This window comes from Malaclemys terrapin, chromosome 11 (assembly GCF_027887155.1).
Source record: "Malaclemys terrapin pileata isolate rMalTer1 chromosome 11, rMalTer1.hap1, whole genome shotgun sequence".
Lineage (NCBI taxonomy): Eukaryota > Metazoa > Chordata > Testudines > Emydidae > Malaclemys > Malaclemys terrapin.
In genome coordinates this window covers 24890716-24918026 of record NC_071515.1, presented here as the reverse complement: position 1 = coordinate 24918026, position 27311 = coordinate 24890716, and the positions used below count along the sequence as shown (strand labels likewise).

The window sequence follows — 27311 nt, the reverse complement described above, 5'->3', positions numbered from 1 at the left end:
TGGTCTCCATAGTTCTAAATTCTCAAGGAGGAGAAAAACAGCTTTGTTCTTATTAGGTACTGTCTCACAGTACACAGCTATGGGTTGGACTTTCCCATGCACTTAATGGAGGTAGGCGCGCACACGCTGTTGAAAGCCATGGGATGTAATCTTTTAACTCCGTTTCATGTGGTGGGATTTCCAAATGCACCCAACTCTTTCTAAAAATTGTCAAAGGGGACAACACGACAGCTGAGATCGCTTTCTTTTCATTGTAGTAGGCCGAGTTAAATTCAGACCTTAACTTTACCACCACCTGCTGAATACTGGTATGAGTAGATAGATGTACACCTTTCATTGACACTGCCATACTGTAAGTGGATAATCAGGATAAGAACGATGAGCTGCTACGGTAAATAGCTATAGGAAGTGTGAAATTTCTACTAAATAAACATTTTCTACCTCAGTAATATTTGGAAGATGGCAAAACCGAATAAAAATATGCTCACTTCTAGAGCTCTAGTATTACACAGCACTAGACAGTGTTAGCCCTTACTCTGGCTCCACAGCCTTCAATGACTACATACATGTGCTGAGAGCGAGCAGCTTTCCAATGGTCGTTCCCAGTATCACTCAGACAGAACACATTTGTGGTTAGGGTTTGAGGACACTTTTGTAAACAACCTTCTAGGGATGTCCAAGCTACCCCTCACTACTGTACCTAAGCACACGCTAATAATTACGAACAAGAATATCCAGGTAATTAAGCCCAATATTGTAATAATTTATTATTTGATACAGAACTTGTCTACAGTTATTTTCTTACATTAAACTGGAAAAGGAATGTCAGAGCTGGCAGCAACTACAGTTAAAGTTGCCTAACAATTTTTTCCATTCTAAGCCACTTATCAATTGCTTACAAATTTGCCAACCATTAAAGCTAAAGGTTTCTGCCTCCGGCTGATTTTTTTTTTAGTTCTAGCAAAAGCAGTTTGGCCATTTAAGAGAATGCAGTTGGGGGGATGGGGGGGAGATTTTAACCTGTGAAAAACAACGTAACAAGTTTCTCTGAGAAACTTCCATGCATTCATGTTTTGGATCCAATTAAATCCGAGTACTATCCATCCTGTGCACCGAATAAAGTTGTGGAAAAAGCAGTATCTGATCATAAAATTAGAGACTATCATACTGACACAAAATAGGGAGCCCAGTTAAGGTTGCACAGTCTAGCATTCAAGTTAGAAAATAGCAGAATTAAAGCTGACTTTTGGGGAAGAAAGTATAATATGCGGGATACTAAATGCTGGTCAGTTATGACCTATCCTCCAAAATACAAGTCATTTTCTCTTACCTTCAGCACATTAGAAATCCACAGATTGTGTGATTTTTTTTTTAAATGTGTTGATTAGTGAACAGCAAACTTTCAATAGTAGTATGTATGTGTCGTCATTGTGTCTCATCATCTGATCTAATATAAACAAATTATATTGTGGTTCCCTAGGAACAGAGAATTTGGCAAGACCATTGTTCCAATTTTCTTCAAGAGCTGTAACAAGTGGCTGAGATTTAATGCATGATACCACCAAACTAACTAATGTGTTATCTAATAGAATTTATGTTACCATTAAACTTTAATTAGTTGGGCCAGCTCAAAGTACTACACATACCAAAATGTAGTGTTGTAATGCTACAAAGGCTTTTAAAACAAATCTTACTGAAGACAAGTTTCAGAGATAGGGCTATCATCATCACTTCCAGCATGAGGTTATTTCTCTGCTGGACAAGAGTAACATATATGACACCTGTATAATTGGAATTATCATTCTTGATTAGCAAAGCAATATACAGAATTTGCAGCAACTCTCTCTCTCAATATTTCCTTATTTAGTACAGGAAGATAATGGGCTGTAGGTTATTACACTAACAAATGTTTAGCCCACTAAACAACTTAGGACTTTTTTTGTGCGTTTGTCTTTGCTGAGAATAAGTTATTTAAATGATTGTTGATTTCATAAATAACCAAAGATCTTTACTAGACCAATTTACAATACTCCAGAAAATGGATACCTTTTACTGATGTGACACTGATTTACTAATAAAAGAAAATTACTTTTCTTAAACAGACACAGCTTGCGATGAAATAAAATATTTTTCCAGGAATCCTTATCATCCTTTTTAAGTACTTTAAAGGTCTTGCAATTGCAGTTATTTGTATCACTAAGTCTCTCTGGAAAATTCCCCCAGGAATCCAAGAGCGTCTATTGTCTAGGGGGTGTTCGGCTTATATCTTCCCCCGCCTCTCAAGCCCATTTCTTCAGTCTTCCCTCTCCTATATAATAGTAACAATTTTGTACAGTACACAGCAAATGTAACCAATTGCCAGAATTGAACTTGGACAGTAGCCAGTTAAATTACTTTTTAAAAATCTTCTCCAAAAAAATGTGCACATCATTTTTAGTCCTTTATTCAGTTGAGAATTCTGTGTACCAGCACCAACTTCAGGCGTCTCAAAAACTCATCAATAAGGTGCTCACCGAACATCTAAGTATGTCTGGAGAATCTGCTCACAAAAGCCTGCTTGTTGAACTTTGGTTGTATTGGGGCATTTTACAGTTCCAACCTCAGGAAATGGAAAAAATAGCTCAAAAGTTCAGGAAACAAAATATATACAGTAACTAACAACTCTGATCCAATCACCTCTAGATCAGTTTAGAAAAAATATGTACATATCTTTTTGAATGGGTCTTTCCATTGGTGTGTAATGCCTGAGATCCTCAATGCCCCAGTGGAAATGACAAATGTTATTTTCCTAGCAGGCTACCTCTTAGTCACAAACAGGTGCCACAAACTCCATCATACGATTCCATATGTATACAACAGCTTTTGAGCCATTCTTAAATTTCCACTGCTCTGATAAATTAGTGACAAGTTAAAGGCAACATCTCTTCGCAAGTCTGTCTGATCAGCTTCTATTCCCTGGAAGAATTAAAAAATCATTTACAAGCTTGCATGAATACTATACCATAAGTTACATTAAAAAACAAAAGCAGTGCAATAACATACATGGGCAAGTTCTTCATCATCTAGGTACTCAGTTCATTCCCACCACATTCAGATAGTTACATTGGAATTCTGTATTTTTATACTAAACCTTCATACTCATGAAACAGAAAACGCCAGTTATATTTAATATTATTCTGTCTTTTAAAATGGCCCTTATGTACACTTCTTTATTCAGGTGGCAAAGTTCTTCAGCAACCATTTTCTTGCAGTTGCTACACCCAGCCAGATAATAAAATAAACCTGACAATCATTACCTGAGCAATTTGAGTTATACATGTTCATAAATACAGCTCAGATGATAAATCAAGTGCTTTCTCTAGTGCCTATGAAATTATATTGGGGTTATTCAATGCAAATATAAACTAGACACTCGTGCACTAGTTTTACTTCTGGTTAAAACATATTAGTAATGCTGATCTGATTTTACTTTTATAGTTCAAATGTTTAACCATATGGTACCTCTAAGATGAGAGGAGGAAGCTCAAGTGCCTTTTGGTAATAATGGATTGCCAGATGCACTAATCCCAGCTGATGAAGGCCACGGCCTAGGTTATAGAAAGATTCTTGGCACGGTCCACGGAGGCCCAGGTACCGGTGAAGGAAAGAGAATCCCTATGCACAAAACATACATTGGAAGCTTTATTTTTTGTAAAACAATAAAGCAGCATGTTTTAAATTTGCAAAAAAGAGTATTTTGCCCATAAATATAACTGCCTAATTTAAGACCAAACGTAAAAACTAGCCATCCACTTTCCATGACACACTAGACCAACAGAGGAGATGCTTTGTGGCCTCAGCGTCTCACAGGGTGAAGACAATGGACAGATCTTTTGATAAGCTGTGTGCAAAGTTGTTCAGAATTATTGTTATTTCTATAGTGCTCAAATTTGATAGATACTTTACAGACATGTAAGACAGGCCCGCGCCATGAAGAGCTTACCATCTAAATAGACAAAAGGAAAGGAGGAACAAAGGGATACAATGAGATTGTTTGTTTAATCCCATACCTATTACGCTTTAGAACACCACCTCTTGTCTACTATTTTTTTTAAACACTTGCCCACCCCACCCCCTTTATCCCCATTTGAATTTGAAGCTGCTGTGACGTTACACCCCATATTATTTATGGAAATATGCTTATGATATGGATATGGCATAACAGATATACACCTCTACCCCGATATGACACGAATTTGGATATAATGCGGTAAAGCAGTGCTCCAGGGGGGTGGGGCTGCGCACTCCGGTGGATCAAAGCAAGTTCAATATAACATGGTTTCACCTATAACGCGGTAAGATTTTTTGGCTCCCGAGGACAGCGTTATATCGAGATAGAGGTGTATTTTATGGGCTTTATAAGGTATCATCAGAAAGGTTATAATTTACTGAATGTGATTATCCAATTTATATGCATGTATCATTTCTGTATCTAAAGTTAGGAATATTGACTATGTAACAATTACAACTGTGTGTGCATTTGGGAGACACCCACTAGACAACAGGCCATCACCTTTGATGGGCCATTAGGAAGAAACAATAAGACTTCTGAAGATACTAATCCCTCTCCTTCCTGAGAGGTGTTCTGGGACTAGCTGTGACATTACTAGGTCAGGTGGTCCTGTCACCTGGTACAAAACACCATCATGGACTTCTAGTAATTTTCCACTAAAAGGAAGGGGAGGTCAAGACTGGGAAACAAAAGCTTCCCGCCTTATGTAAATCTTATTTAAGGCTGGGGATTAAATTGATCTTGGTTCACTCTTCACTGAATTCCCACCCAGGATGACGGCTGGAAACACCTAAGGAACAAGGACAAAGGGAAAGGGGGAGGAGTACTGAACCCAAGCTGGAAAAGGGATCTAGTCTGTGAATAAGATGCTTAAAGATTTAAGCTGCAATCATGGTAGCTAACCTTCAAGAATTTCTGCAACCTGCCCCAAAAGCAGCATTTAGGGTGAGCAATTACTTCCTGAAACCAGTTTCTTTAAGATTTTAAGCTTAGTATGCATGTTTTGTTTTATTTGCTTTGCTTTGTTCTGTTTGCTATCCCTTATAATCACTTAAAATTTACTTTTTATAGTTAAACTTTTTTCTTGTTTATAACATAACCCCAGCCCCGGAGCACCCACGGAGTCAGCGTCTATGCCATTATGCCATGGTCCCTAATGCCTTCAGGATAAAGAGCACAAGATTTCCTCAACTGGATCATTACAGACCAGTCCAAATCATCCACAGGGCCCAATGCTACCTCAATGGGAATTGAGGGCACTCAGCATCTTGTGAGCTCAAGCCCTTAAGAGCTGCCAAACTATTTATTATGCTCTCTAGGAATTAGCCCGTTTTGCTTAATGAATCATTCATGAATCAATCCAGAATGATAATCTTCGCATGAGCGTCCCTTCATTTGTAGGTTTTCAGCAAATATTTTGGACAAAATTTTCAACCTATGGTTATTTGTGAACTGTTTGCTTCAGCTACATTATTCGTGGTTAGTCATCTAAGTCATTTGGTGGTGTTCCTGCTCCCTGGTTGGGTAAGGGACTCTTGTTTTTAAAAACCAGAGTAGTGAATGCTTCACTTCCAGCACAAGGGTCAGATGAATAAACATCCATAGTAAAGCTAGTGAAGCTGAAATTATTTATATTTTCATGAATACATTGCAGCTGCCTAAATATATGCAAATAATTAAATATTCCCCAAGTCACAACAAAATGAACTGAATTGCTTTTATTCAACAAAGGGGAGATTTTCAAGAACTGAAATGACTTAGGAGCACAAGCTGACTGTCACTGGGACACGTGTTCCTAAGGTACTTGGAGGGTTTTGAAAATCCTACCCTAAATCTATTTTTTAAATGTCTATCAGCTCTAATAATGTGTCAGAGCTGTAACTGTGTGAGCCAGGACAGAACTAAATGACACCATGTGCTATGCACAAAGAAGAACAAAATAACTCACCTGTACAAGAAGAGCATGTCTTTTTAACACATACTTCTGAGATGCCATATGGATGAAAGTTAAGCCTATGCAAAGGCTGTACAGAGGTTCATCTGGGTTAGTACGGAAGGCTTGCACATATTGTCCTAGGAGAAACAGAGTAAATGATCTGACACTCTCTCTCTGAAACTGGGTTTCGGGTTTTTTTTTTTTTCAAAAAATCCAACACTTTTTTGGAAGTGTGAACTGAAAAAAGGAAGGAAACAAGAAAGAGAATCAGATTTCAAAATGACTGCATCAAAACAGGAAAGAGGGAGAATAGGAGTTGCAGCAGCTCTCAGGTACCATACTTAACATTCAGAATAAAAACAAAGACTTACTGAGAGAGGAGAAAGAGGGTCTTGTTGGGGTTGGAGCTCAGAATGGCAAGGTGCAACAGCAACAATATCTTTTGAAACATCATGAGTAAATTCTGTACACTTTTGGTGTATACTGCTTTCTAATGGATTTTCTTTTGAGAGACCTGGGGCAGATCCTCAACTGGTATAAATTGTCATAGCTAAACTAATGTCAATGGAGCTATGATTATTTACACCAGGTGATGAACTGGTTGCTTCTAGCATATTAAAAACAAAACATTTATAATAATAAAGATCTGTATTATTTAAAAGCAGAAAAGAAATTAAATGGTATGTACTGAATGTGTACAACGAACAAAGTGTGAAATTAACTAATTTTGTTATAGAGTTCGAGGGCCAGAGCCCCAGATGGTATAAACTGATTTATACCAACTAAAGATCTAGGCCTCTCCTGCATATTTATTTTAAAGCCTGGTTATTGCTCTTTAGATGAAAGAGTAACGACTATCATAATTCAGAACATGGTCAATGTTTCTGATTGAGTGCCTTGGGGTTACTTGACAAGAAAGAAACATCTTATTTTCCAATTGTCATTTTATAAAGAAAATGCCACTTTCTAATGGATCACAAATTTTAATTTCAAAAGGTTCATTTCGCACATTTTCTTTTTCTTGAATATTAGTGCTGAGAAAGATGTCAAACAGTCAGCCTTGTGAAGAAGAAGAAGGGGTGAAATACTGAAGTCAATGGCAAAACTCCCACGGACTTCAACAGGGCAAGGATCTCACTCAAGACTTTCGAAAGAGAGTAGGTGATTTTGGGTGCCCAACTTTAGATACTTTAAAGGCACCTGATTTTCAGAGAGTGGGTGCTTAGCACTTTCTGAAAGTCAGACCCATTTGAAGTCTCTCAAGTTAGACTTCCAAAAATGGAGGCACTCAAAATCAGTAGTTACTTTGAACATTCTGGCTGCCTTCTATGGTTATCCACAATACAGGTAAGACATGGATAGTGGCAATACAGACCTCCCACTTGACCACCTCCAGTGTGCCTCAACACTAACCTGAGGTACCACTCTTAAGAGTGGGAGGGTGGGTTCAAGCTCCAGGACCAGTCAGTCCTTGGTCACTCTACTGAGAATTACAAAAGGAGTTCCAAACAGGATGTTGATTTTTTTTTTTATGTGGATTCATATCCATTAAGAACTGTGCTGAGACCACCAACTAATTTCACACCTTTGGACTCTGAGTGGTTGCTATCAGAACCTGAAATTCCTCTGCCCTAATCTATATAAGGAGACTGGCAAAATGGCAACTTCTTGTTTATTTTAATTATACAGGCGAGTCTCACCTTATGCGGGGGGTTCCGTTCCGCAGTTAGCGCGTAAAGCGAAAACCGCGTATAGTCAAAATTACACTGAGTTGAATGGCGGGCGAAATCGCCCGCACTACAGGTATAGTATTAAAATTGTTATTTTTCCCTTTTTTGGGGTTTTTGTTTTTGCCGACTGTGTAAAGGTGAAATCGCGCATGTTAAATGTGCGTAAGATGCGACAGACCTGTATTGTTAGTAACTTGCTCTTCTCTGAAACTGCATAGGCTGATGACAATTTCTTAAATTAACCCTGCAATGTTCCTTTGAATAAACACTTGAAACTTCACATTTGCCATATACTGCTGATTAAATGGGCCTGTTTCCTTCTTAGTGACATCATTTAATTATCCTTCTTGCAGGTTAGTTAGAAAACTTCTAAATCACGTATACCATATATATTTTAAACCAAATATTGAAACATTGCCAGTCCATTCAGTAATGATCAGAGATTCTGTTACCAAATGGTTAAATAGTAAGAAAATGCCTACTAACACTAAGAACTGTATTTCACTTATTGAAGCAGGAAATAAATACAGTGATTTTTTTTCCTACCTGAAGGGCACATTCACTCTACTTTGAAAAATACACTCAAAATATGAGAAATTTGATGGTAAAAATAAGTACAGGAGATTAACATTTCACACCCCCAAAGGTCATACTTGTTGATATTAGTACAGTATAATGATGGCCTTACCGAGAGCATGCTTGAAACTACCAGATACGAATGCATTATGCCCATTTAGGACGCACAGTGCATGATTATCAGGATTTTTCAGCATTAATCGAAGACAAAAGCGATGATGTCGTACATCCTGAGAATGCATGGTGACTTGATTGAAGATGTTCCAGAGTTGTGGTTTATTAACATTTTCCATTAGCATTATCCTAAAATGCGAGCCAAAAGCATTTATTGAATATGTAAATATGCAATAAATCAGTGAGCGAACAGTCTATAGGGGAAGCCACAGGAGCTACAATTTGCTTTAAGACTATTCTTTCACTTTGGACTTCCCAGAAGTAAACGTTAGATCAGTAAAAGAGACAAAACTTGGGATAAGAAAGCTTGTGGAGTACTTTCATAATGTACATCAAGATGATCAAAGAGCTGCACTGCACATAGAGCTAGTTACTGTATTAAATTGCTTTGCAATTAAAGGACACCAAAAAGCCCCATCGTTTCAGTCAATGAATCTGCTTTTAAGGCAAATTTAAAGTAACAGTATTCTGTTTCTTTTAGAAACAAAAGATCATCCCACCCGCAATTCAGAAATGAACTATTACATCAACAGCAAATGTTCTCAGCAATGTAACTACAACCTCAATCGAAATCATTATACAGACCATTAAATAACACAACGTTGTGATCAGGTACAGTTCAATGCTTTTCACCTGATATAGTTGTAACCTTTTCTGAAGTTCTTGTCCAGAATTGCAGCTGAAAGACCGAAGTACTCCAGCTCTTTGCGCTTTTGCCTATCATCATAAAATGAATAATATTCCAGTGAGGAATCCACCAGCAGCTCTGCCTCCTCATATCGGGAAAGGTCACACAAAGAGTATATGGCTTTCAGGAGGAGGTTCCACCAGTCATCTCTTGTCAGCACACTTGTGAGCACAGCAAATATTGCTAAAATATTAATAAACACCATCAGTCAAGGAAATTAAAGTCTTAAACGGCTAAAGACTTACACTCACACACAGGCTTTTTAAACTTCAGCCTAAACTTTTATTTGTTTTTGTGAACAAAGAGTCTTTTACATTAAGAGTGGAATCCATTTCAATGGTATTTGAAATCTTTCATAACACAATTTATGAAATACCTGGTTTTTAAACAAACCCATAACCATTAAAGTGAGAACTTCAGAATTTAAAACAGCAGCAATTCAAGCTGCTCCAGTATTACATAAACACACATTAAAAACCTCCCCATTCACCTGATGATGCTAAATAACTACAAGTCTGAATCAGTCACAGTTTGGATCTAGCTGGAAAACAAAGCATTCTGTTTTGTTTTTAAATATTGTTATGCCTACAGAGACTTTTCCCCTAGCAGCAGTACTGACTATACTATCTGCCTGTCAGATTAGATTAACTTGCTTTTAAATAAGGGGAAAACATGATTTTCCTAAGCCCATCAATATAGGCTTGTGCAGTCCCAACGTTTGTAGCAAAGCTTGGCTTGATGGACTTTCATTCATTAATATACTCTCTTTCATATTAACAACAAGATTTTGCAACCTTTACCCATTCAAGTAGTCCTTACTTATGAAAGTCATTTCCTTGGCTTCAATCAGACTATTCATCTGAGTAAAGTCTGTAGGATCAGAGTCTAAATTAGGCACTGTATGCAGGACCGACTCTAGGCACCAAACAAACCAAGCACGTGTTTGGGGCAGCACAAATTCCAGGGGCAGCATTCCGCGAGGGGTTTGTTTTTTTCTGTGCACGCTCGGGGCGGCAAAAAACCTAGAGCCGGCCCTGACTGTATGAATAAAGCATGGGGGTGAAACAGATCTAATAAAGTCATGTACATTTGAATAAGGATTTGGAATGTAACATAATTCCAGGATTTTTTGGTATGTAGGAAATTAACATGATTTATTTTTTTTAAAAGTCTGTTACCTTTTGCATCACAGTTTGCAGACTCTTGGTCATCATTGTCTGAAATTTTATCCCTAGACACCTTCATAAGGTAAAGGTGTCTCTCCCCGGATTTGGAACTAGATATCAAACACACCTGAGCTCTGTTCATTGCTACCTGGAAACAATTATGAAGGACAACCATTCTAAGTTTCTGATTATATGAATACATCCTGTTGCCAATACATCTTGCTCTAGCTGTGTTCAAAAATAGTTTTCAGAGCAGTTATGCCATAATAAGCAGAAGCATACTTGACTATTGTTCACAAACAATAAGATTGTATTTAGCATTGTTTCATGTTCCTGTTTAGACTGAGTCATCCAAAAAAGAAAGATAAAAGCTCTCCAGAGGAGTAGAATTTTATGAAGGTTGGTAGACTTCTGTTTATAACCGAATCAAAACTTCTTTCCTAGAGGCATACTAAACAAGATGCCATGCTACCAGTATCAAGATTTTAGAAACAGGTGGACAGTCAGTCAACTATCCAATTGGTACAGTGACGGTGATCCCAAACTGTAACAATTTTGGGAAAATGGAACTCTGAATATAACAAAACTCAAACAAAAAGTAACAACTTGCAAACTAAGTAAATTCTACCTAAAAATATTTTTGTTATGATATGAATAGAACAACAAGAACATAAAAGGAAAGTTATTTAAATAATTCCACTTTAATTCATCTTATGTTGCTTGTGTAATTTACGGTAGCTATACGTGAAACACAATACTGTCTACCACAAAGATTAAAAAGTGATTCTATGTTCTGATTGTTCTATGCATAGTCAGACCTGAAACAATCTTGAAATCATCCAGTAAAGACCCTAGTGTATATTTCATTTAACGAAACATATGCAGACACTTGTGAGAAAATACCACTAAAAACATGTCATATACAACTAGGGAGTATCCGTAAAGAAGGCATATCAGTAGTTTAACGCATACAATAGAAGTTCTGCTTATACAGAACAGAGCATTATTTTGATTTCAAATTAATGGCCTAATTCTCAAAAGATACCTAGTGGCTTTGATTGGGGCACCTCTGAAAGACTCAGGTATACCAGATGATGATGCAGGCATATTAAACTATGATATTTCATATACAAGATATCGGTTTACAATTATTTCTATAGATTTCTAATACTTTTGAGTACATTTATCCTTTGGCTTAAACAGGACATGTCTGTCCCATCCAGGAAAGCTTGGCTACAAGAATTAACTTACCTTTAATAGCATTGCTAGCATGGTAAGCAAAGTGTCCACATAACCATACATTTTGCCTTGAGAATACAACAGCGTTGAACGATGGAGCAGTAACTTTAATTCCTAGATAACATTGAGCAGAGTTAATTAAGTCATAAACTACCACTACCTACACTAAGTGTTTTTATGAACATTACTTTTCTGGCTGCTAGTATAGTATCAGTACCAAAACAGAAAATAACAATACTTAGAAAACTGTAGTAAAAGCTTAATGACAGCACAGGAAAATCAAAACTTCCCTCGGATAATAGTTGTTTTGTTTCATCATTTAAATTTAGAAGACAATCTGTATAGATCTTATTCGATGGAGGAGCTATTGGAAATGGGATACAGAACCTATCAACTACGTCACCACTTACAATCAGATCAGTAGTAAACAAAAGTTAATGTCTGTTGAACAGCTGATGTGAAGTGACTGGTCTTTAGTCCAGTTCCTATTGGACAGGTGGTCATACAGCACGCAAAAATCAGAGTTAGAATTTAGATTCTGGGAGTCGGGATTAAACAGACATGTAGAGTGAGATACCCTCTTGACCCTAGCGGTGGTCCCTCTGGAGCACAGTAGGGAACGTTTCACCACAACCCCTATTGTGACTTGTGCTGTAGATAGATGGACCACAGTCTCCAGTATTGTCAAGCTGGCATCTTTTACCAGCATTAAAATTACAATGTGTCTTTACAGAGTATACAAAATCACTCTAAATGCCATGGAGGAAATTTACCGAAGAAATGCATTTAGCAATACATTCTTGCCGTAACAGAATTATGTACCAAAACTGCGGACAAAAGAGTCAAGACACACTATACAGCATTTCACCTACCTGCTGCGCAGCATTAGCATCTTGTGCCAATGTATCTGGATCATACATTGGTTCCAGAGCCTCCAGAGCTTTCTCAGGCCGACCCAGCTGCTGCTGAAGTGTAGAAAGTGAAATTCTTGCATCCAAATGTAACGGGGCAAGATCAACAACTTTTGCATAGCTCTCTGCAGCACGCTCCATATATCCCAAGGCTTTTAGACATTCTAGAAATAAACATCAACAAATACAATATGCTTATATGACAGAAGTGAGACTGTGCCTATTTTCGTACAAACCAGACTAGTTCTATATCACACACAGGCTTTTGCTGTGCTCTACAAATTGAACTACACTGAGCACATATTATTAAAATAGGAACACACAATACAGTATCTTGTACCTGAGGAATAACAGTGTCATTTAACCTGCAGAATCTTAAAAGAAAAAACACTGTTTAGTCTTAACAATGAAGACCCTTGTTCAACTTAATATTTATGTTGAAATTGTTTCAATCAATCTGAACATTTCTGGACACACTTGAAGGAGACCTCCATAAAAGAAAACCTTCCACCACAAGGATAAATGTGATATTCTCTAATCATAACTACAGTATGGTAGACACTTATGACAATTTATCATATGAACTCTCTATCCAATGTTCAGACATTCTTAACTAATGACCTAAGAGGTCAATGGCACATGATGGTGGTCAGCACTGCAAAAGCACCTATCAGTTTCAGGCCTTTAAAGCACTAATGTCACCAGAATGTTATTAGCATCATATGGAAATGAGTTTCTACTCTTCAGTCAGAAGTGTTAAGCAGTATTGCAATGTCGTTACCTGCATGCCGGAGCCAAACTACAGCCAAGTTATATCTTTCAGAACACACTAGGGCACTCAACAGTGGTAGTGCTGAATTGTATTCTCCAACATCCAGAAACGCCTCTGCTACATCCAGGTACAAGTCCCCCATATCCTCTGGATTTTGCTCCACTAGAGTAGTCAAAAGAGGCTTCCCCCCAAAAAAATAATAATAAAAAAAAAAAACAAGTAAAAATGAAATATTAAGACCAGCCACATACATAAACAATTACTGTGCTAACCCATTTTATATTGGAAGGCAATGGAATATTTACATTTTCTATTCAACATCTGAAACAATGTGCATAGGTGGTCCATCCTGAAACTTGAACCCTTCATTTTTATGTGATTTCAAAGGGAAAAAATGAGATTAGTATTTCAGGATAGGTTCCTAAAAGAACAATGTTATTTTGGCTCCGATAGAAGAAAGGCAAACTTCACATCCAAATACCCTTGTAAAAGCTCCATCAGGATGGTGTGTGAGAGGTCTTGAGATTATATTATAATTATGATTTTTTAAATCCATCCTACATGCCTCCTGTAATGCTTGTGACGACCTTCCTAGCTTTGTGGCCATTTTTAAAAATGAACAGTAAAAAACATACTGTCAAACTTAAGTCCTCACTCATGAAAAAGTGAGAACACCACATTACATGATTTACCAAAATTACCCCCATTTTATCTATGTATTAGTTTTTACTTACATTGAGTGGCTCTAGGATGTTCAGGTGAACCAGGCACACCATTAGTTTTACTGTGATGTCTATTGGAACTCCATCAGGTATAGAGCAGCTAACTTTATCTTCAGCTACAAAAGACAACACTTAGTTCTGAAACAACAGCTTTTAACAATGACACCACATCCTCAAAACCTTTCTATTATACCCTGTTACTCATTACACTTCTCCACACCCTCTTCTCTGGTCCCGATTCAGCTCCACAAAAGTCAATGGAAATCTTGCTATTGGTTCAATTAGTGTTAGATCAGGTCCTAACTGATTCACTTCTTTCTTGCTTTCCCTGATGTTTGAAGCAACTTCCTGCTCCCCGTGACCTAAGCACCTGAGCCTACGAAGTGCCATCAATTGTTACTGACTTCAGCAGTAGTTGAAGGTGCTCTGTACCTTGCAGGATATACTCAGCACCAGAGTCCTTAGTGCCCTCCCTCTCCTCCTTCGAACTCTCTTCTTTCACAAAGCCTTCCTATACTGACCTACTCATTAGTGTCCCCAGCTCCTTTACTATTAAGTGAACTGTAGTCCCGCATATGCTACTTTTCCACATTAGACCACAAGCCCTATAAGAACAGGGACTAACTCTTTCTGCATTTTGTAACACACACAGCACATACCTACAGAACTCTCTAAGTAATACCTACAAAGACTGCAATAAGGAGAGAATGGCAAGTGTGCTGTACATGTCAAAGAGGTTACTCTTGTTAACTAACTACTAAATCGTATAGAAATCCCACACTAAAAGTTCATTAATTTGGGGTTACGGTTGCTCAAATGTACTTCCTGTAAACGCAATCACTAAATGTCAAGGAACTCACCAAAACTGGATCAACCTAACATGCCTCACCATCAATCAACATGAACCGCAAATACATTCACAGACTCCTCAGGTCTACAATAAACTCCATTTCACTTCTAATACACACTTCCAGGACCTATAAGTCACAGTTGTGAGGATTAGTCAATGTCTGTACATTTCTTTGAACAAATAAAGGACTCCAGATATGCCAAGTATAATAATTATCATTATTCAGTTGCTGATAAATGTTTTAAAATCATCACAAAACAGCAGTTTCAAAATGGATAATTTCTGGAAACTGGGTGTTTTTAAAATGTGAAGGTAGACAGGGTAGGAGGCAGTAATTTTCAACCAAGGAAGAAAGGCAGATCAAGAGTCTTTTCTAGACTAAATCTAACATCCCTCCTGTCAAAAACCTTCACTGTTGCCCAGACGTTCAAAAGCTGAATACTGACCATGATCAGGTTTCACATTTACACTAGATTCAGAATTAAACTGCTTACAAACAGTGCTGGATTCAGCTGGAAAATCTTGATAGTCAATCACGGCCACTTGACTCTCCTGAATTTCCACGACAGCCACTACATCTTTCATGTCTGACAGGAAACAAAAAATCAGATTAAACTCATTAGCAGTTTTCAGTGAATCCAAAACTATTTAATTTGGTGTCTACATTTGATTAGTAGCTTTTTGTTAACTACTGAAAAATAGGCCATCTTTTTAAAAGATAGCACAGTGACAAGGGCTTTAAAAAGTAGAGCGGGGAAAAAGGGAAAGCAAGCTCCTCCAGATTGTATAGGTTTGTCCTAATAACTATGTGATCTGGCATGACATAATAAACTGCATTTATTTTTTGATTCATCGTAGTTTTGCTCCTTATTTATGTTTAGTAGTGAGAAGATTTTTCAGGAGTTTTGCCTGAAAAGGGAGTGCAGGACTAGCTCTTATACACCTCTACCCCAATATAACGCTGTCCTCGGGAGCCAAAAAATCTTACTGCGTTATAGGTGAAATCGCGTTATACTGAACTTGCTTTGATCTGCCGGAGTGTGCAGCCCCGCCTCCCTGGAGCGCTGCTTTACCGCGTTATATCTGAATTCGTGTTATATCGGGGTAGAGGTGTATTTGCACTGGGTTTGGACTTCACTGCTAAACCAACTGGTCAGCCACAGACAAATATTACTGGCCTGGGCTAGCTTATTTATTTATTTTTTTAAAAAAATCATTTTTCAGCTTGACAAACCATTTAAAAGCATGGCAGACAAACATTTTCAGAACCAAGCAATGGCTTTCATGTGGAAGCAAATTTATGATCCCAAGCTAGTATTTATACATCTGCATAAACCAAAAGACTTGAATTTGTAATTGCACAGGTAGGGTTTATAAAGAACATAATTAGTTTTATCTCATTTAGTATAAAGACAGATATTTGAGTCAAGATCCTATTAAATTAGTGTTTTTCAAAAGCTATTTATCTAAGGCCTTGTCTACACTACGAGAGTAGTTCGATTTTACTTAAATCGAATTTTTGGAATCGATATTGCAAAGTCGAACGTGTGTGTCCACACTAAGGACAGTAATTCGACTTTGTGAGTCCACACTAACGGGGAAAGCGTCGACATTGGAAGTGGTGCACTGTGGTCAGCTATCCCACAGTTCCCGGAGTCCCCGCTGCCCATTGGAATTCTGGGTGGAGCCGCAAATGCCTTCTGGGTAAAAAAAAGGTGTCCAGGGTGCTTTTGGGTAACTGTCGTCATCCGTCCATCACTCCCGCCCTCCCTCCCTGAAAGCGCCGGCGGGAAATCAGTTCGCGCACTTTTCTAGTCAGTGACAGCGCGGACGCCACAGCACTGCGAGCATGGAGCCTGCTGCAACCATCATTGCAGTTGTGGCCGCTCTCAACGCCTCGCAACTTATCATACACCTTTCCCTGAGGCAGATGCAGAAAAGTCAGGCGAGGAGGCTACGTCAACGCGGTGATGGCCTGAAGTCTGAGAGTAGCACAGACCTCTCAGAAAGCAGGGGACCCAGCGCCGAGAACATCACGGTGGCAATGGGTCATGTTGATGCCGTCGAAAGGAGATTCTGGGCACGGGAAACAAGCACTGAGTGGTGGGACCGCATAGTGCTGCAGGTCTGGGATGAATCCCAGTGGCTGCGAAACTTTCGCATGCGGAAGGGAACTTTCCTGGAACTTTGTGAGTTGCTGTCCCCTGCCCTGAAGCGCAATGACACCCGGATGCGAGCAGCCCTGACTGTCCAGAAGCGAGTGGCCATAGCCCTGTGGAAGCTTGCAACGCCAGACAGCTACCGGTCAGTCGCGAACCAGTTTGGGGTGGGCAAATCTACCGTGGGGGTTGTTGTGATGCAAGTAGCCAAGGCAATCGTTGATGTACTGCTGCCAAAGGTAGTCACCCTGGGAAACGTGGAGGCGATCATAGATGGCTTCGCAGCGATGGGATTCCCAAACTGCGGTGGGGCCATAGATGGAACTCACATCCCTATCCTGGCACCGGAACACCAGGCCAGCCAGTACATTAACAGAAAGGGCTACTTTTCCATGGTGCTGCAAGCACTGGTGGACCACAGGGGACGTTTTACCAACATCTACGTGGGATGGCCGGGCAAGGTTCATGACGCTCGTGTTTTCAGGAACTCTGGTCTGTTTAGACGGCTGCAGCAAGGTATTTACTTCCCGGACCACAAAATAACTCTTGGGGATGTGGAGATGCCTATAGTCATCCTCGGGGACCCAGCCTACCCGCTAATGCCCTGGCTCATGAAGCCCTATACTGGCGCCCTGGACACTGAAAAAGAACTCTTCAACTACCGGCTGAGCAAGTGCAGAATGGTGGTGGAGTGTGCTTTTGGCCGTCTCAAGGGGAGATGGAGAAGCTTACTGACTCGCTGTGATCTCAGCGAAACCAATATCCCCATTGTTATTGCAGCTTGCTGTGTGCTCCACAATCTCTGTGAGAGCAAGGGGGAGACCTTTATGGCGGGGTGGGAGGTTGAGGAAAATAGCCTGGCTGCTGATTACTCACAGCCAGACAGCCGGGCGATTAGAAGAGACCAGCGGGAAGCGCTGTGCATCCGGAAGGCTTTGAAAGCAAAGTTCCTGAGTGAGCAGGGTAACCTGTGACTTTAAAGTTTGTGTATTGAGAAGCTAAACCTGCCCCCGTTTCTTTGCCCAGTTAATGTTGACTATCCTATCCAGTTACATACCCCCTTCACCCCACTTCCAACACACGTTTCAAAATAAAAATAGTTCTACTTTGTTAAAGCACACCGTTTTCTTTAATACTGTATTCGCGGGAATTTTTTAAAACTGGGACGCAGACTGTGGTGCGGAGCGGGTGTACTGTAGTGGCGCGAATGCAGCTTCTAAACTCAAGGATTGACAGGCTCCGCTGCGGTGGGATGGTTGTTTCAACGGAGCCTGTCACCCCTCCTGATAGGGACTGTGTGTATGGGGGGGTCTATGTGACTTTGTGGCAGGGGGAGGACGGTTACAGATCCCCTGCTGTGTGGCTCTGTGATCCTGCCTAAGGACCGTCGCTTAAGATCTGTAACTGCCCTCCCCTGCCACAAAGTCACAGAGCAACCCACCCCCCACCACATAACATGAAAACAACCTCCCAGACTAACCAGGGTAACTAGTCACTGCATCACTGCACTATGTATGTGCCCTGCTGCTGTGCCTGCCCCCGACTATATACCCTGCCAAAGGTGACTGTCCTGTTGAATTACCAACCCCCTATCCCCCCCTCCTCCAAAAGAACATGATGGAAACAGTAGTTAACAGAAACGTATTTTTTATTATCAACCAAACATGGAACTGGGAAAGTGAAACTTGGACGGGGGCTTGTGTCAGGCGGGAAGGAAAGAACTTGTCAAATTTTGGGGAATGAGAGCCTTCTGCTGCTCGAGCTCTCTGCAGGGGTGGAGTGAGAGTTAGCAGGGACTCTGCCGCCTCTCCTTCTGTGCACTTTGGGTGAGGGGAGTATGGGACTTGGTGGCGGGGGAGGGCGGTTAGAGATGGACTGCAGCGGGGCTCTGTCCTCCTGCCTCCGTTCCTGCAGAACATCCACAAGGCGCCGGAGCGTGTCCGTTTGCTCCCTCATTAGTCCAAGCAGGGTTTGAGTCGCCTGCTGGTCTTCCTGACGCCACCTCTCCTCCCGATCCATGTTGGCTTGGTGCATTCGGGTCAAGTTCTCCCGCCACTGGGTCTGCTGTGCTGCCTGGGCTCTGGAGCAGGCTATAAGCTCCGAGAACATGTCCTCCCGTGTCCTCTTCTTCTTATGCCTAATCCGCGCTAGCCTCTGGGAGTGTGATGACAGGCTAGGTTGTGAGACAGTCGCAGATGGGGCTGTGGGAATGGGAAAAAGGGAGTGAATTCCTCAGAAAGATAAATGTAGTTGTGAACAAAGAACATAGTCTTTCTCTGTTAACAAGACCATGCACAGCACCTATCACATGCGCACTCAGCACAAGGTCGAATTCTCGGCCTTCGCATTCAGTGCCTGGGGTCTTCTACAGCACATTTGAGAAGCCTCTCAGGAGAACGGAATTTCTGTTGCAGGCAGACATGGTAAGCCGTAGACTTGTGGCAGCTTAAAACTTTAATATTAGCAATGGCCTCATTTCACATTGAAATCAATGTCGGTCCCTGCTGCCAGCAATTCGGCAAGCAGGAAGTCTGCTCCTGTCCCACACCCTCGCGGCTGTCCCCGGGAACGATCCCTTTCGGCTGCCCCTCTCCCGCCTCCACCGCGTGGCTGCAAACCAGCGGTTACAGTTCTGTAAAGGAACGGCAAAGCAGTCCCAACACTAACATTCCCCTACCTCATTCAAAGCAGGTCATCATGAGCGACATCACCCTCATGAGGATCTCTGACAGCGAGAAAGAGAGAATGCTCCGGGAAAGCCTGCAAAGACCAGGGCCGTATGCCGCCATGCTGTGCAGAGCAATGATTCCAGAGTACTTGATAGTCTCGTGGCGTGGCAACGTGTCCTACTACGGAGGACCCAATAAGGCCGCTCTCCCCAAGAACCTAATGCAGCGGATTTCCAATTACCTCCAGGAGAGCTTCCTCGAGATGTCACAGGAGGATTTCTGCTCCATCCCCGGACATATAGACCGCATTTTACTGTAGCTGCTGTAGCAGTGACTAACCAGTAGAGCGGCTTGGGCAGGACAATCATGCAAAACCGGACATTGCTAGATTTTTTTTCAATAGTTGCACTGCCCATGACTGAACCGTTAAGCTAATCAAACTAATCATGAGAAACCCATTTTTTAAATTGTTAATATTCCTGTTCTGTTACAAATAAATGTTTAGATTTTTACAACACTTACTGGCTGATCCTTCCCCAGATTCTGTGTCCGGGGTAATGGCTGGGGAGGGTTGGTAGGGGATCTCTGTAAGGGTGATGAAGAGATCCTGGCTGTCGGGGAAATCAGCGTTGTGAGCGCTGTCGACTGCCTCGTCCTCCTCATCTCCTTCCTCATCTTCCCCGTCCGCTAACATGTCCGAGGATCCAGCCGTGGACACTATCCCATCCTCAGAGTCCACGGTCACTGGTGGGGTAGTGGTGGCGGCTGCACCGAGGATGGAATGCAGTGCCTCGTAGAAACGGGATGTCTGGGGATGGGATCCGGAGCGTCCGTTTGCCTCTTTGGTCTTCTGGTAGCCTTGTCTCAGCTCCTTGATTTTCACGCGGCACTGCGTTACATCCCGGCTGTATCCTCTCTCTGCCATGTCTTTAGAGATCTTCTCGTAGATCTTTGCATTCCGTCTTTTGGATCGCAGCTCGGAAAGCACGGACTCATCGCCCCACACAGCGATGAGATCCAAGACTTCCCGATCAGTCCATGCTGGGGCCCTCTTTCTATTCTGAGATTGCACGGCCATCACTGCTGGAGAGCTCTGCATCGTTGCCAGTGCTGCTGAGCTCGCCACGATGTCCAGACAGGAAATGAGATTCAAACTGGCCAGACAGGAAAAGGAATTCAAATTCAAATTTTCCCGGGGCTTTTCCTGTGTGGCAGTTCAGAGCATCCGAGCTCGTACTGCTGTCCAGAGCGTCAACAGAGTGGTGCACTGTGGGATAGCTCCCGGAGCTATTAGCGTCGATTTCCATCCACACCTAGCCTAATTCGACATGGCCATGTCGAATTTAGCGCTACTCCCCTCGTCGGGGAGGAGTACAGAAGTCGAATTAAAGAGACCTCTATGTCGAACTAAATACCTTCGCGGTGTGGACTGGTGCAGGGTTAATTCGATGTAACGGCGCTAACTTCGACATAAACGCCTAGTGTAGACCAGGCCTAAGAGAAGTAAATCATCTGATCTGAAAACCTCAGTGGGAGTTTTAGCAATTTAACTAGCCACCTATTATATTATACCCTAGACAGCAGCAGCCCATGGGTTTAATGAGTCACCACATCAAAGTCGCCAACTGGCTTTTATGGGCAAAATTAATTTACTATAAAAAGTTTAATAGACCATGTGTCACTCAATACAACAATGAAGAGCTTTTCAAGAAAAGTATTGAATAGCTCAAAAGAACATGCACTACAAGGGAGATGGTATATTACACTGACAATGGCATCCTACTAGCTGCTTGTTTGCCAGTTACCTTTATTCTCCTCAGAAGAGCCTTTTTCAGTCACTTTCTTTGAAACTACAATTCCTGAAAAATCCGTAATAACCTAAAAATGGAAGAGCAATTCATGTCCTGTTAGAAACAATAAAATCAGCCCCATAAAATAACTGGTTTAAGTAAACAGCTTCACAACGTGGTCATTGCCAGAGTAACCCATGCAAAAAGTAGTTAATACCGGATTTTTCAATTTTTTCTTTCCAGAGTCTGGACCACATCTTAATACAGAGACTGTCTTGATGTAAAATATTTAGACTTCCATAGAGAAGTAGTGAGTAGGAGCAGGAAGGTGATTTCACCTCTGCATATGGCATAGACTGATACTGGTATTATGGGTAAAATTCTGGTTTCCACGTTTTAAAAAGAATCTTGAAAAAACAGAGAAGTTGAAGAGCCAGAAAAATGACTGAAGGGCTGGAGAAAATGCCTTACCAGTCAAAGACAGAGAAGCGCTCAATCTGTTTAGTTTATCAAAAAGAAGAGGTGCCTTGATTACAGTGTTTAAATACCTTCATGGGGAAAAAATAACAGGTACAAACGGGTTCTTTCATCTAGCGGGGAAAGGCATAACAAGAACCAATGGCGTGAAGCTGAAGCCTAACATATTCAAATTAGAAATAAGGCACAAATTTTTAATAGTGATTAACCATTTGAACAAACTATCAAGGGGAGTGGTGTATTCTTCATCTTGCGAGGTCTTCGGATCGAATCTGTCTCTCTTTCTGGGAGATATGCTTTAGCCAAGCACTACCTGTGTTTGACTAAAGCATAACTTATTGGGCTCAACACAAGGGTAACTGGGTGTAATGACCTATAATGTATTATAGGTCATAAAGATGATCGAATGGTCCCTTCTTGCCCTAAACTACGAATAATCTGTGATGATGTGTCATAGACACACCGATCACGACTCATTGGCTTCATCAGGCTACCCAGATCAATATATCTAAGGAGAAGAAAATCACATTTTTAAAACCTTCCCCAAGAAACAACATACAAATCTTCTGTTGCCTCTTACCGAATAAATCAAACTTGATTTCAATGCTAATTACTGACACACTGGAGTAATGAATATTAACGTATCTGACTTGCTGAACTATCACAAAACTGGAAAAACTATATTGCTTAATAACGTCAAGATAAAATCTGTCCTTCTAAAGGGCACAAAACTGTTAAAGCTGACACAAAAGCATTTCATTCTCATACCGCCATAGCTTTGTCATACTGTTTGTTGGAGATATACAGTTCAGCTGCTATATTTATATCTTCCATGGAGATGAGGCTCTGATGTTTAGTAAAGGCTTCTTCCATTATCTCAATAGCAGAAGTGACATCATTGGCTTCATAGTAACTCCTATAAAAATATGGGTATGAGATATTAGTGACAATTTTCAATGCTACGAATATTATGAAAAGTAGTCAACTAAGAGACTCACCAAAAAAAAGTACAGATATTGAACATGTTCCCTTGTTCTCTTCATTTGTCTTCTCCATATGAGAATTTTTATTAGAGCAAGTCAATTTTTTTTTAAGTGAAAAGGGACAGATTTTTCAACCTTGTGACAATTTTTTACCATTTGACTAACTGATTTTTATCATTAGTTTTTCTCTTACATGTTAGCATTTTATTGGGTTTTTAAAAAGTTTTCTCCTGCTTCCCTCCCCCCCAGTAACCAAGTTTGCAGGCTTTATTGTATTAAGGTACTCTCAGCTGAAACTCTAATAGTGTTATAACACTAATTTGCATATTTACACCACCTCCCATCCACGGACCTCAAAGAGCTTTAAATTATTAAAGAAGTAGCCTCGCTGGGCCTCTGTGAGATGAAGTAAGTTATTCTTAGCCTGTTTTACAGATGAGAAAACTGAGGCACAGAGCAGTAACTGACTTGCTGAATAAATCAAACAGTTGATTTCAGTGCTAATTATTGGATATGTAATACTGTCCAGAAAAGGTTTTAGTCCCTGATTTCAGGCATGGCTCCTGAACAAACTAGGTTCTACAGAAAGAGCATTATTTTAAAGGCTGAAGAAGTCACAAGAAGAAATTCCCAATGATTTTTCTAAAGGTCTTAAATTAATCAGTTTTCTTTCAATGTTGGAAAATCAAGTCATGCTATTGGCAAATGAACTTACTTCGCCATGTCCCTGGCCAACTGCATAAAGCGTTCTCCATCAAAAGGGGACAGAAGATTTAAGATTCGTCTATAGCCATCCATTGCCATTTTATGGTCTCCCATCTGCTCATACAAGCTTGATCTCTCCCACAGATAACGCACATTGGTAGGGTCATACTTCAGAGCTACGACAATAACAACAAGTAGTCAGTACTGTACGTGGCTTAGACAAATGCAAGTCTGGGCTCACTATGCTTGCTTGACTATCCACCTGAATGATACATAAGAACATAAAAATGGCCACACTGGGTCAGACCAAAGGTCCATCCAGCCCTGTATCCTGTCTACCTACAGTGGCCAATGCCAGGTGCCCCAGAGGGAGTGAACCTAACAGGTAATGATCAAGTGATCTCTCTCCTGCCGTCCATCACCACCCTCTGACAAACAGAGGCTAGGGACACCATTCCTTACCCATCCTGGCTAATAGCCATTAATGGACTTAACCTCCATGAATTTATCCAGTTCTCTTTTAAACGCTGTTATAGTCCTAGACTTCACAACCTCTTCAGGCAAGGACTTCCACAAGTTGACTGTGCGCTGTGTGAAGAACTTCCTTTTATTTGTTTTAAACCTGCTGCCCATCAATTTCATTTGGTGGCCCCTAATTCTTATATTATAGGAACAAGTAAATAACTTTTCCTTATTCACTTTCTCCACAGCACTCATGATTTTATATACCTCTATTATATCCCCCCTTAGTCTCCTCTTTTCCAAGCTGAAAAGTCCTAGCCTCTTTAATCTCTCCTCATATGGGACCCGTTCCAAACCCCTAATCATTTTAGTTGCCCTTCTCTGAACCTTTTCTAATGCCAGTATATCTTTTTTGAGATGAGAAGACCACATCCATACACAGTATTCAAGATGTGGGTGTACCACGGATTTATATAAGGGCAATAAGATATTCTCCGTCTTATTCTCTATTCCCTTTTTAATGATTCCTAACATCCTGTTTGCTTTTTTGACTGCCACTGCACAGTGCGTGGACATCTTCAGAGAACTATCCACGATGACGCTAAGATCTTTTTCCTGAGTAGTTGTAGCTAAATTAGCCCCCACCGTATTGTATGTATAGTTGGGGTTATTTTTCCCAATGTGCATTAGTTTACATTTAGCCACATTAAATTTCATTTGCCATTTTGTTGCCCAATCACTTAGTTTTGTGACATCTTTTTGAAGCTCTTCACAGTCTGCTTTGGTCTTAACTATCTTGAGCAGTTTAGTATCATCTGCAAACTTTGCCACCTCACTTTTTACCCCTTTCTCCAGATCATTTATGAATAAGTTGAATAGGATTGGTCCCAGGACTGACCCTTGGGGAACACCACTAGGAGAACCTCCCTCCATTCTGAAAATTTACCATTTATTCCTACCCTTTGTTCCCTGTCTTTTAACCAGTTCTCAATCCATGAAAGGATCTTCCCTCTTATCCCATGACAACTTAATTTACTTACGAGCCTTTGGTGAGGGACCTTGTCAAAGGCTTTCTGGAAATCTAAGTACACTATGTCCACTGGATCCCCCTTGTCCACATGTTTGTTGACCCATTCAAACAACTCTAATAGATTAGTAAGACATGATTTCCTTTTACAGAACCATTTTGCCCAACAATTTATGTTCCTCTATGTGTCTGACAATTTTATTCCTTACGATTGTTTCAACTAATTTGCCTGGTACTGACATTAGACTTACTGGTCTGTAACTGCCGCGATCACCTCTAGAGCCCTTTTTAAATATTGGCGTTACATTAGCTATCTTCCAGTCACTGAGTACAGAAGCCGATTTAAAGGACAGGTTACAAACCATAGTTAGTTAGTTCTGCAATTTCACATTTGATTCTTTCAGAACTCTTGGGTGAATGCCATCTGGTCCCAGTGACTTGTTACAGTTAAGTTTATCAATTAATTCCAAAACCTCTTCTAGTGAAACTTCAATCTATGACAATTCCTCAGATTTGTCACCTACAAAAGCCAGCTCAGGTTCTCCCTAACATTCTCAGCCGTGAAGACTGAAGCAAAGAATTCAGATATGATAAAGCCTGTGACACCTGTCAGTATCATCTTAGAAAATAAGAAAAATAGTACAGAAAACAATATTTGCAGCCTGAGGAACGGTCTCCTCTAACACTCCAAATCCAATAGACTTATCTAGTATGTACATTAGCTACTAATGTAACGCTTTCAAATATATAAGTTTATTATATTTATCTTCTCTCAATACACAGCAAAAGGGGTTGCTCGATCATCCATAGATTTTTAATGCTCCCACACACTTTTAGTAAGAAGAAAAAACTCTCAGACCTCGTAGAATGAGATATGCCTACACACAAAGTTCAAATCAGTTTTAAACAACGTTACCACAATCTCAGTGAACAGAAAACTGAACGGGATAGCTAAAGCAAATCAAATGATTATATCATTACATCATCAAATAAAATTACCACAAGTACAAAGGAATAGTAAAATAGTCATTACATTACCTTTTGAATAGCAAAATATGGCCTGTTTAATATTGTCCTGCTCTAGTGACATTTCTGCCAGTCTAACCCACTCCTCAGTGTCACTAGGGTTTAAATGAGCTGCAATCAACTCAAATTGCAATGATTTCTCCATATCACCTTGGTCTTCATAGATCATGGCAAGAGTAGAAAATGGCTCATAAGCAAGAGGAGCTATTAAAGACAAAAATACTCATTAAGTTTTAAACTTTTTAACCAACCTGAAATAAAATAATTTAGGCTTCTGAAAATAATGCACATTAGAAGTATATGAAATATTCAATTAATTTGTTAAAACAAAGAAGAAACTTTCAATCTCCCAGTTTATCTTATGTGTAATTAAACAAATTGACTAAACTTTACTACAACCTTATATAGTGTTTTATCCATACAGCAAACTATTTCTACATGCCATTTAGACCCCAATTCTGCAAAGTTAATGGCACTTAAGTACTTAAAGCTAGGCAAGGGCATAAGTCTTTGCAGGAACAGGGTCTTAATTTCTTTTTACAAACAACAACAGAGAGAGAGTGCTTAAAGATGCGCTAGGAGTATTCATATCATTAATTTGGTATTAGAACCATTTACAAATAGTCCAGTTCCTGATGCTGCAGTATCTGATATTAAATGAAGCAAGAGTTAAATTTTTACAGTTTCCTTGATGAATACTATAAATTCCACATAAATCTTATTCCTTTTGATGGCTCACACACTCCCACGAAATATTGAAATACCTTGTCTTATGATTTCCATGCACATCAGTATAGCCTCCTCGTGTTCCCCTCGAGCAAACCTAATATTGGCTTCTCCCATGAGGCCTCTGAGGGCTCGAGGAAGTTTACTACGAGGCCTTTTCTCCTAAATTGAAAGATTATAATAGAAACAAATATAAATATACCATAATAGGTTTGTCAAGCTGATCAACTGACCAGTCAAACAATATCAAATTGACCGCCTATTATTTCACCAAAAGGTCAAACATTGTCAAATATTCTAGCAAGAATGCCCTGATGTAATCTAAAAGGTATGCCACCGCCTACATCATGGTGTCATTCTTTCTTTTTTTATAACCTCATTTCATTGTGTTTTGCATTTTTCGGAGTTAAAATAACTGCTAAGTAACTTGGTTGTTGTAATTAGGCATAAGCATCTAAGGCTAAGCCTACTG

The 27311-nt window shown here is 40.2% G+C and overlaps 1 protein-coding gene across 1 annotated transcript in view; it reads right to left on the bottom strand.

Annotated features, from left to right (window-relative positions):
• Window positions 1–742: 742 nt before the first annotated feature.
• GTF3C3 (general transcription factor IIIC subunit 3) overlaps window positions 743–27311 on the bottom strand; it is a 31748-nt gene continuing 5179 nt past the window's right edge. The window contains exons 4-19 of the mRNA XM_054044195.1: window positions 26878–27001; window positions 26126–26317; window positions 23609–23774; window positions 22679–22826; window positions 21449–21521; window positions 15310–15402; window positions 13978–14081; window positions 13253–13424; window positions 12433–12635; window positions 11573–11674; window positions 10334–10469; window positions 9101–9338; window positions 8406–8596; window positions 6000–6124; window positions 3502–3654; window positions 743–2955 (exon numbers count right to left, since the gene is read on the bottom strand). Of these exons, the coding sequence (XP_053900170.1) occupies window positions 2833–2955; window positions 3502–3654; window positions 6000–6124; window positions 8406–8596; window positions 9101–9338; window positions 10334–10469; window positions 11573–11674; window positions 12433–12635; window positions 13253–13424; window positions 13978–14081; window positions 15310–15402; window positions 21449–21521; window positions 22679–22826; window positions 23609–23774; window positions 26126–26317; window positions 26878–27001 (2343 nt within the window). The 3' untranslated portion in view covers window positions 743–2832. The remainder of the gene's footprint in view (window positions 2956–3501; window positions 3655–5999; window positions 6125–8405; window positions 8597–9100; window positions 9339–10333; window positions 10470–11572; window positions 11675–12432; window positions 12636–13252; window positions 13425–13977; window positions 14082–15309; window positions 15403–21448; window positions 21522–22678; window positions 22827–23608; window positions 23775–26125; window positions 26318–26877; window positions 27002–27311) is intronic.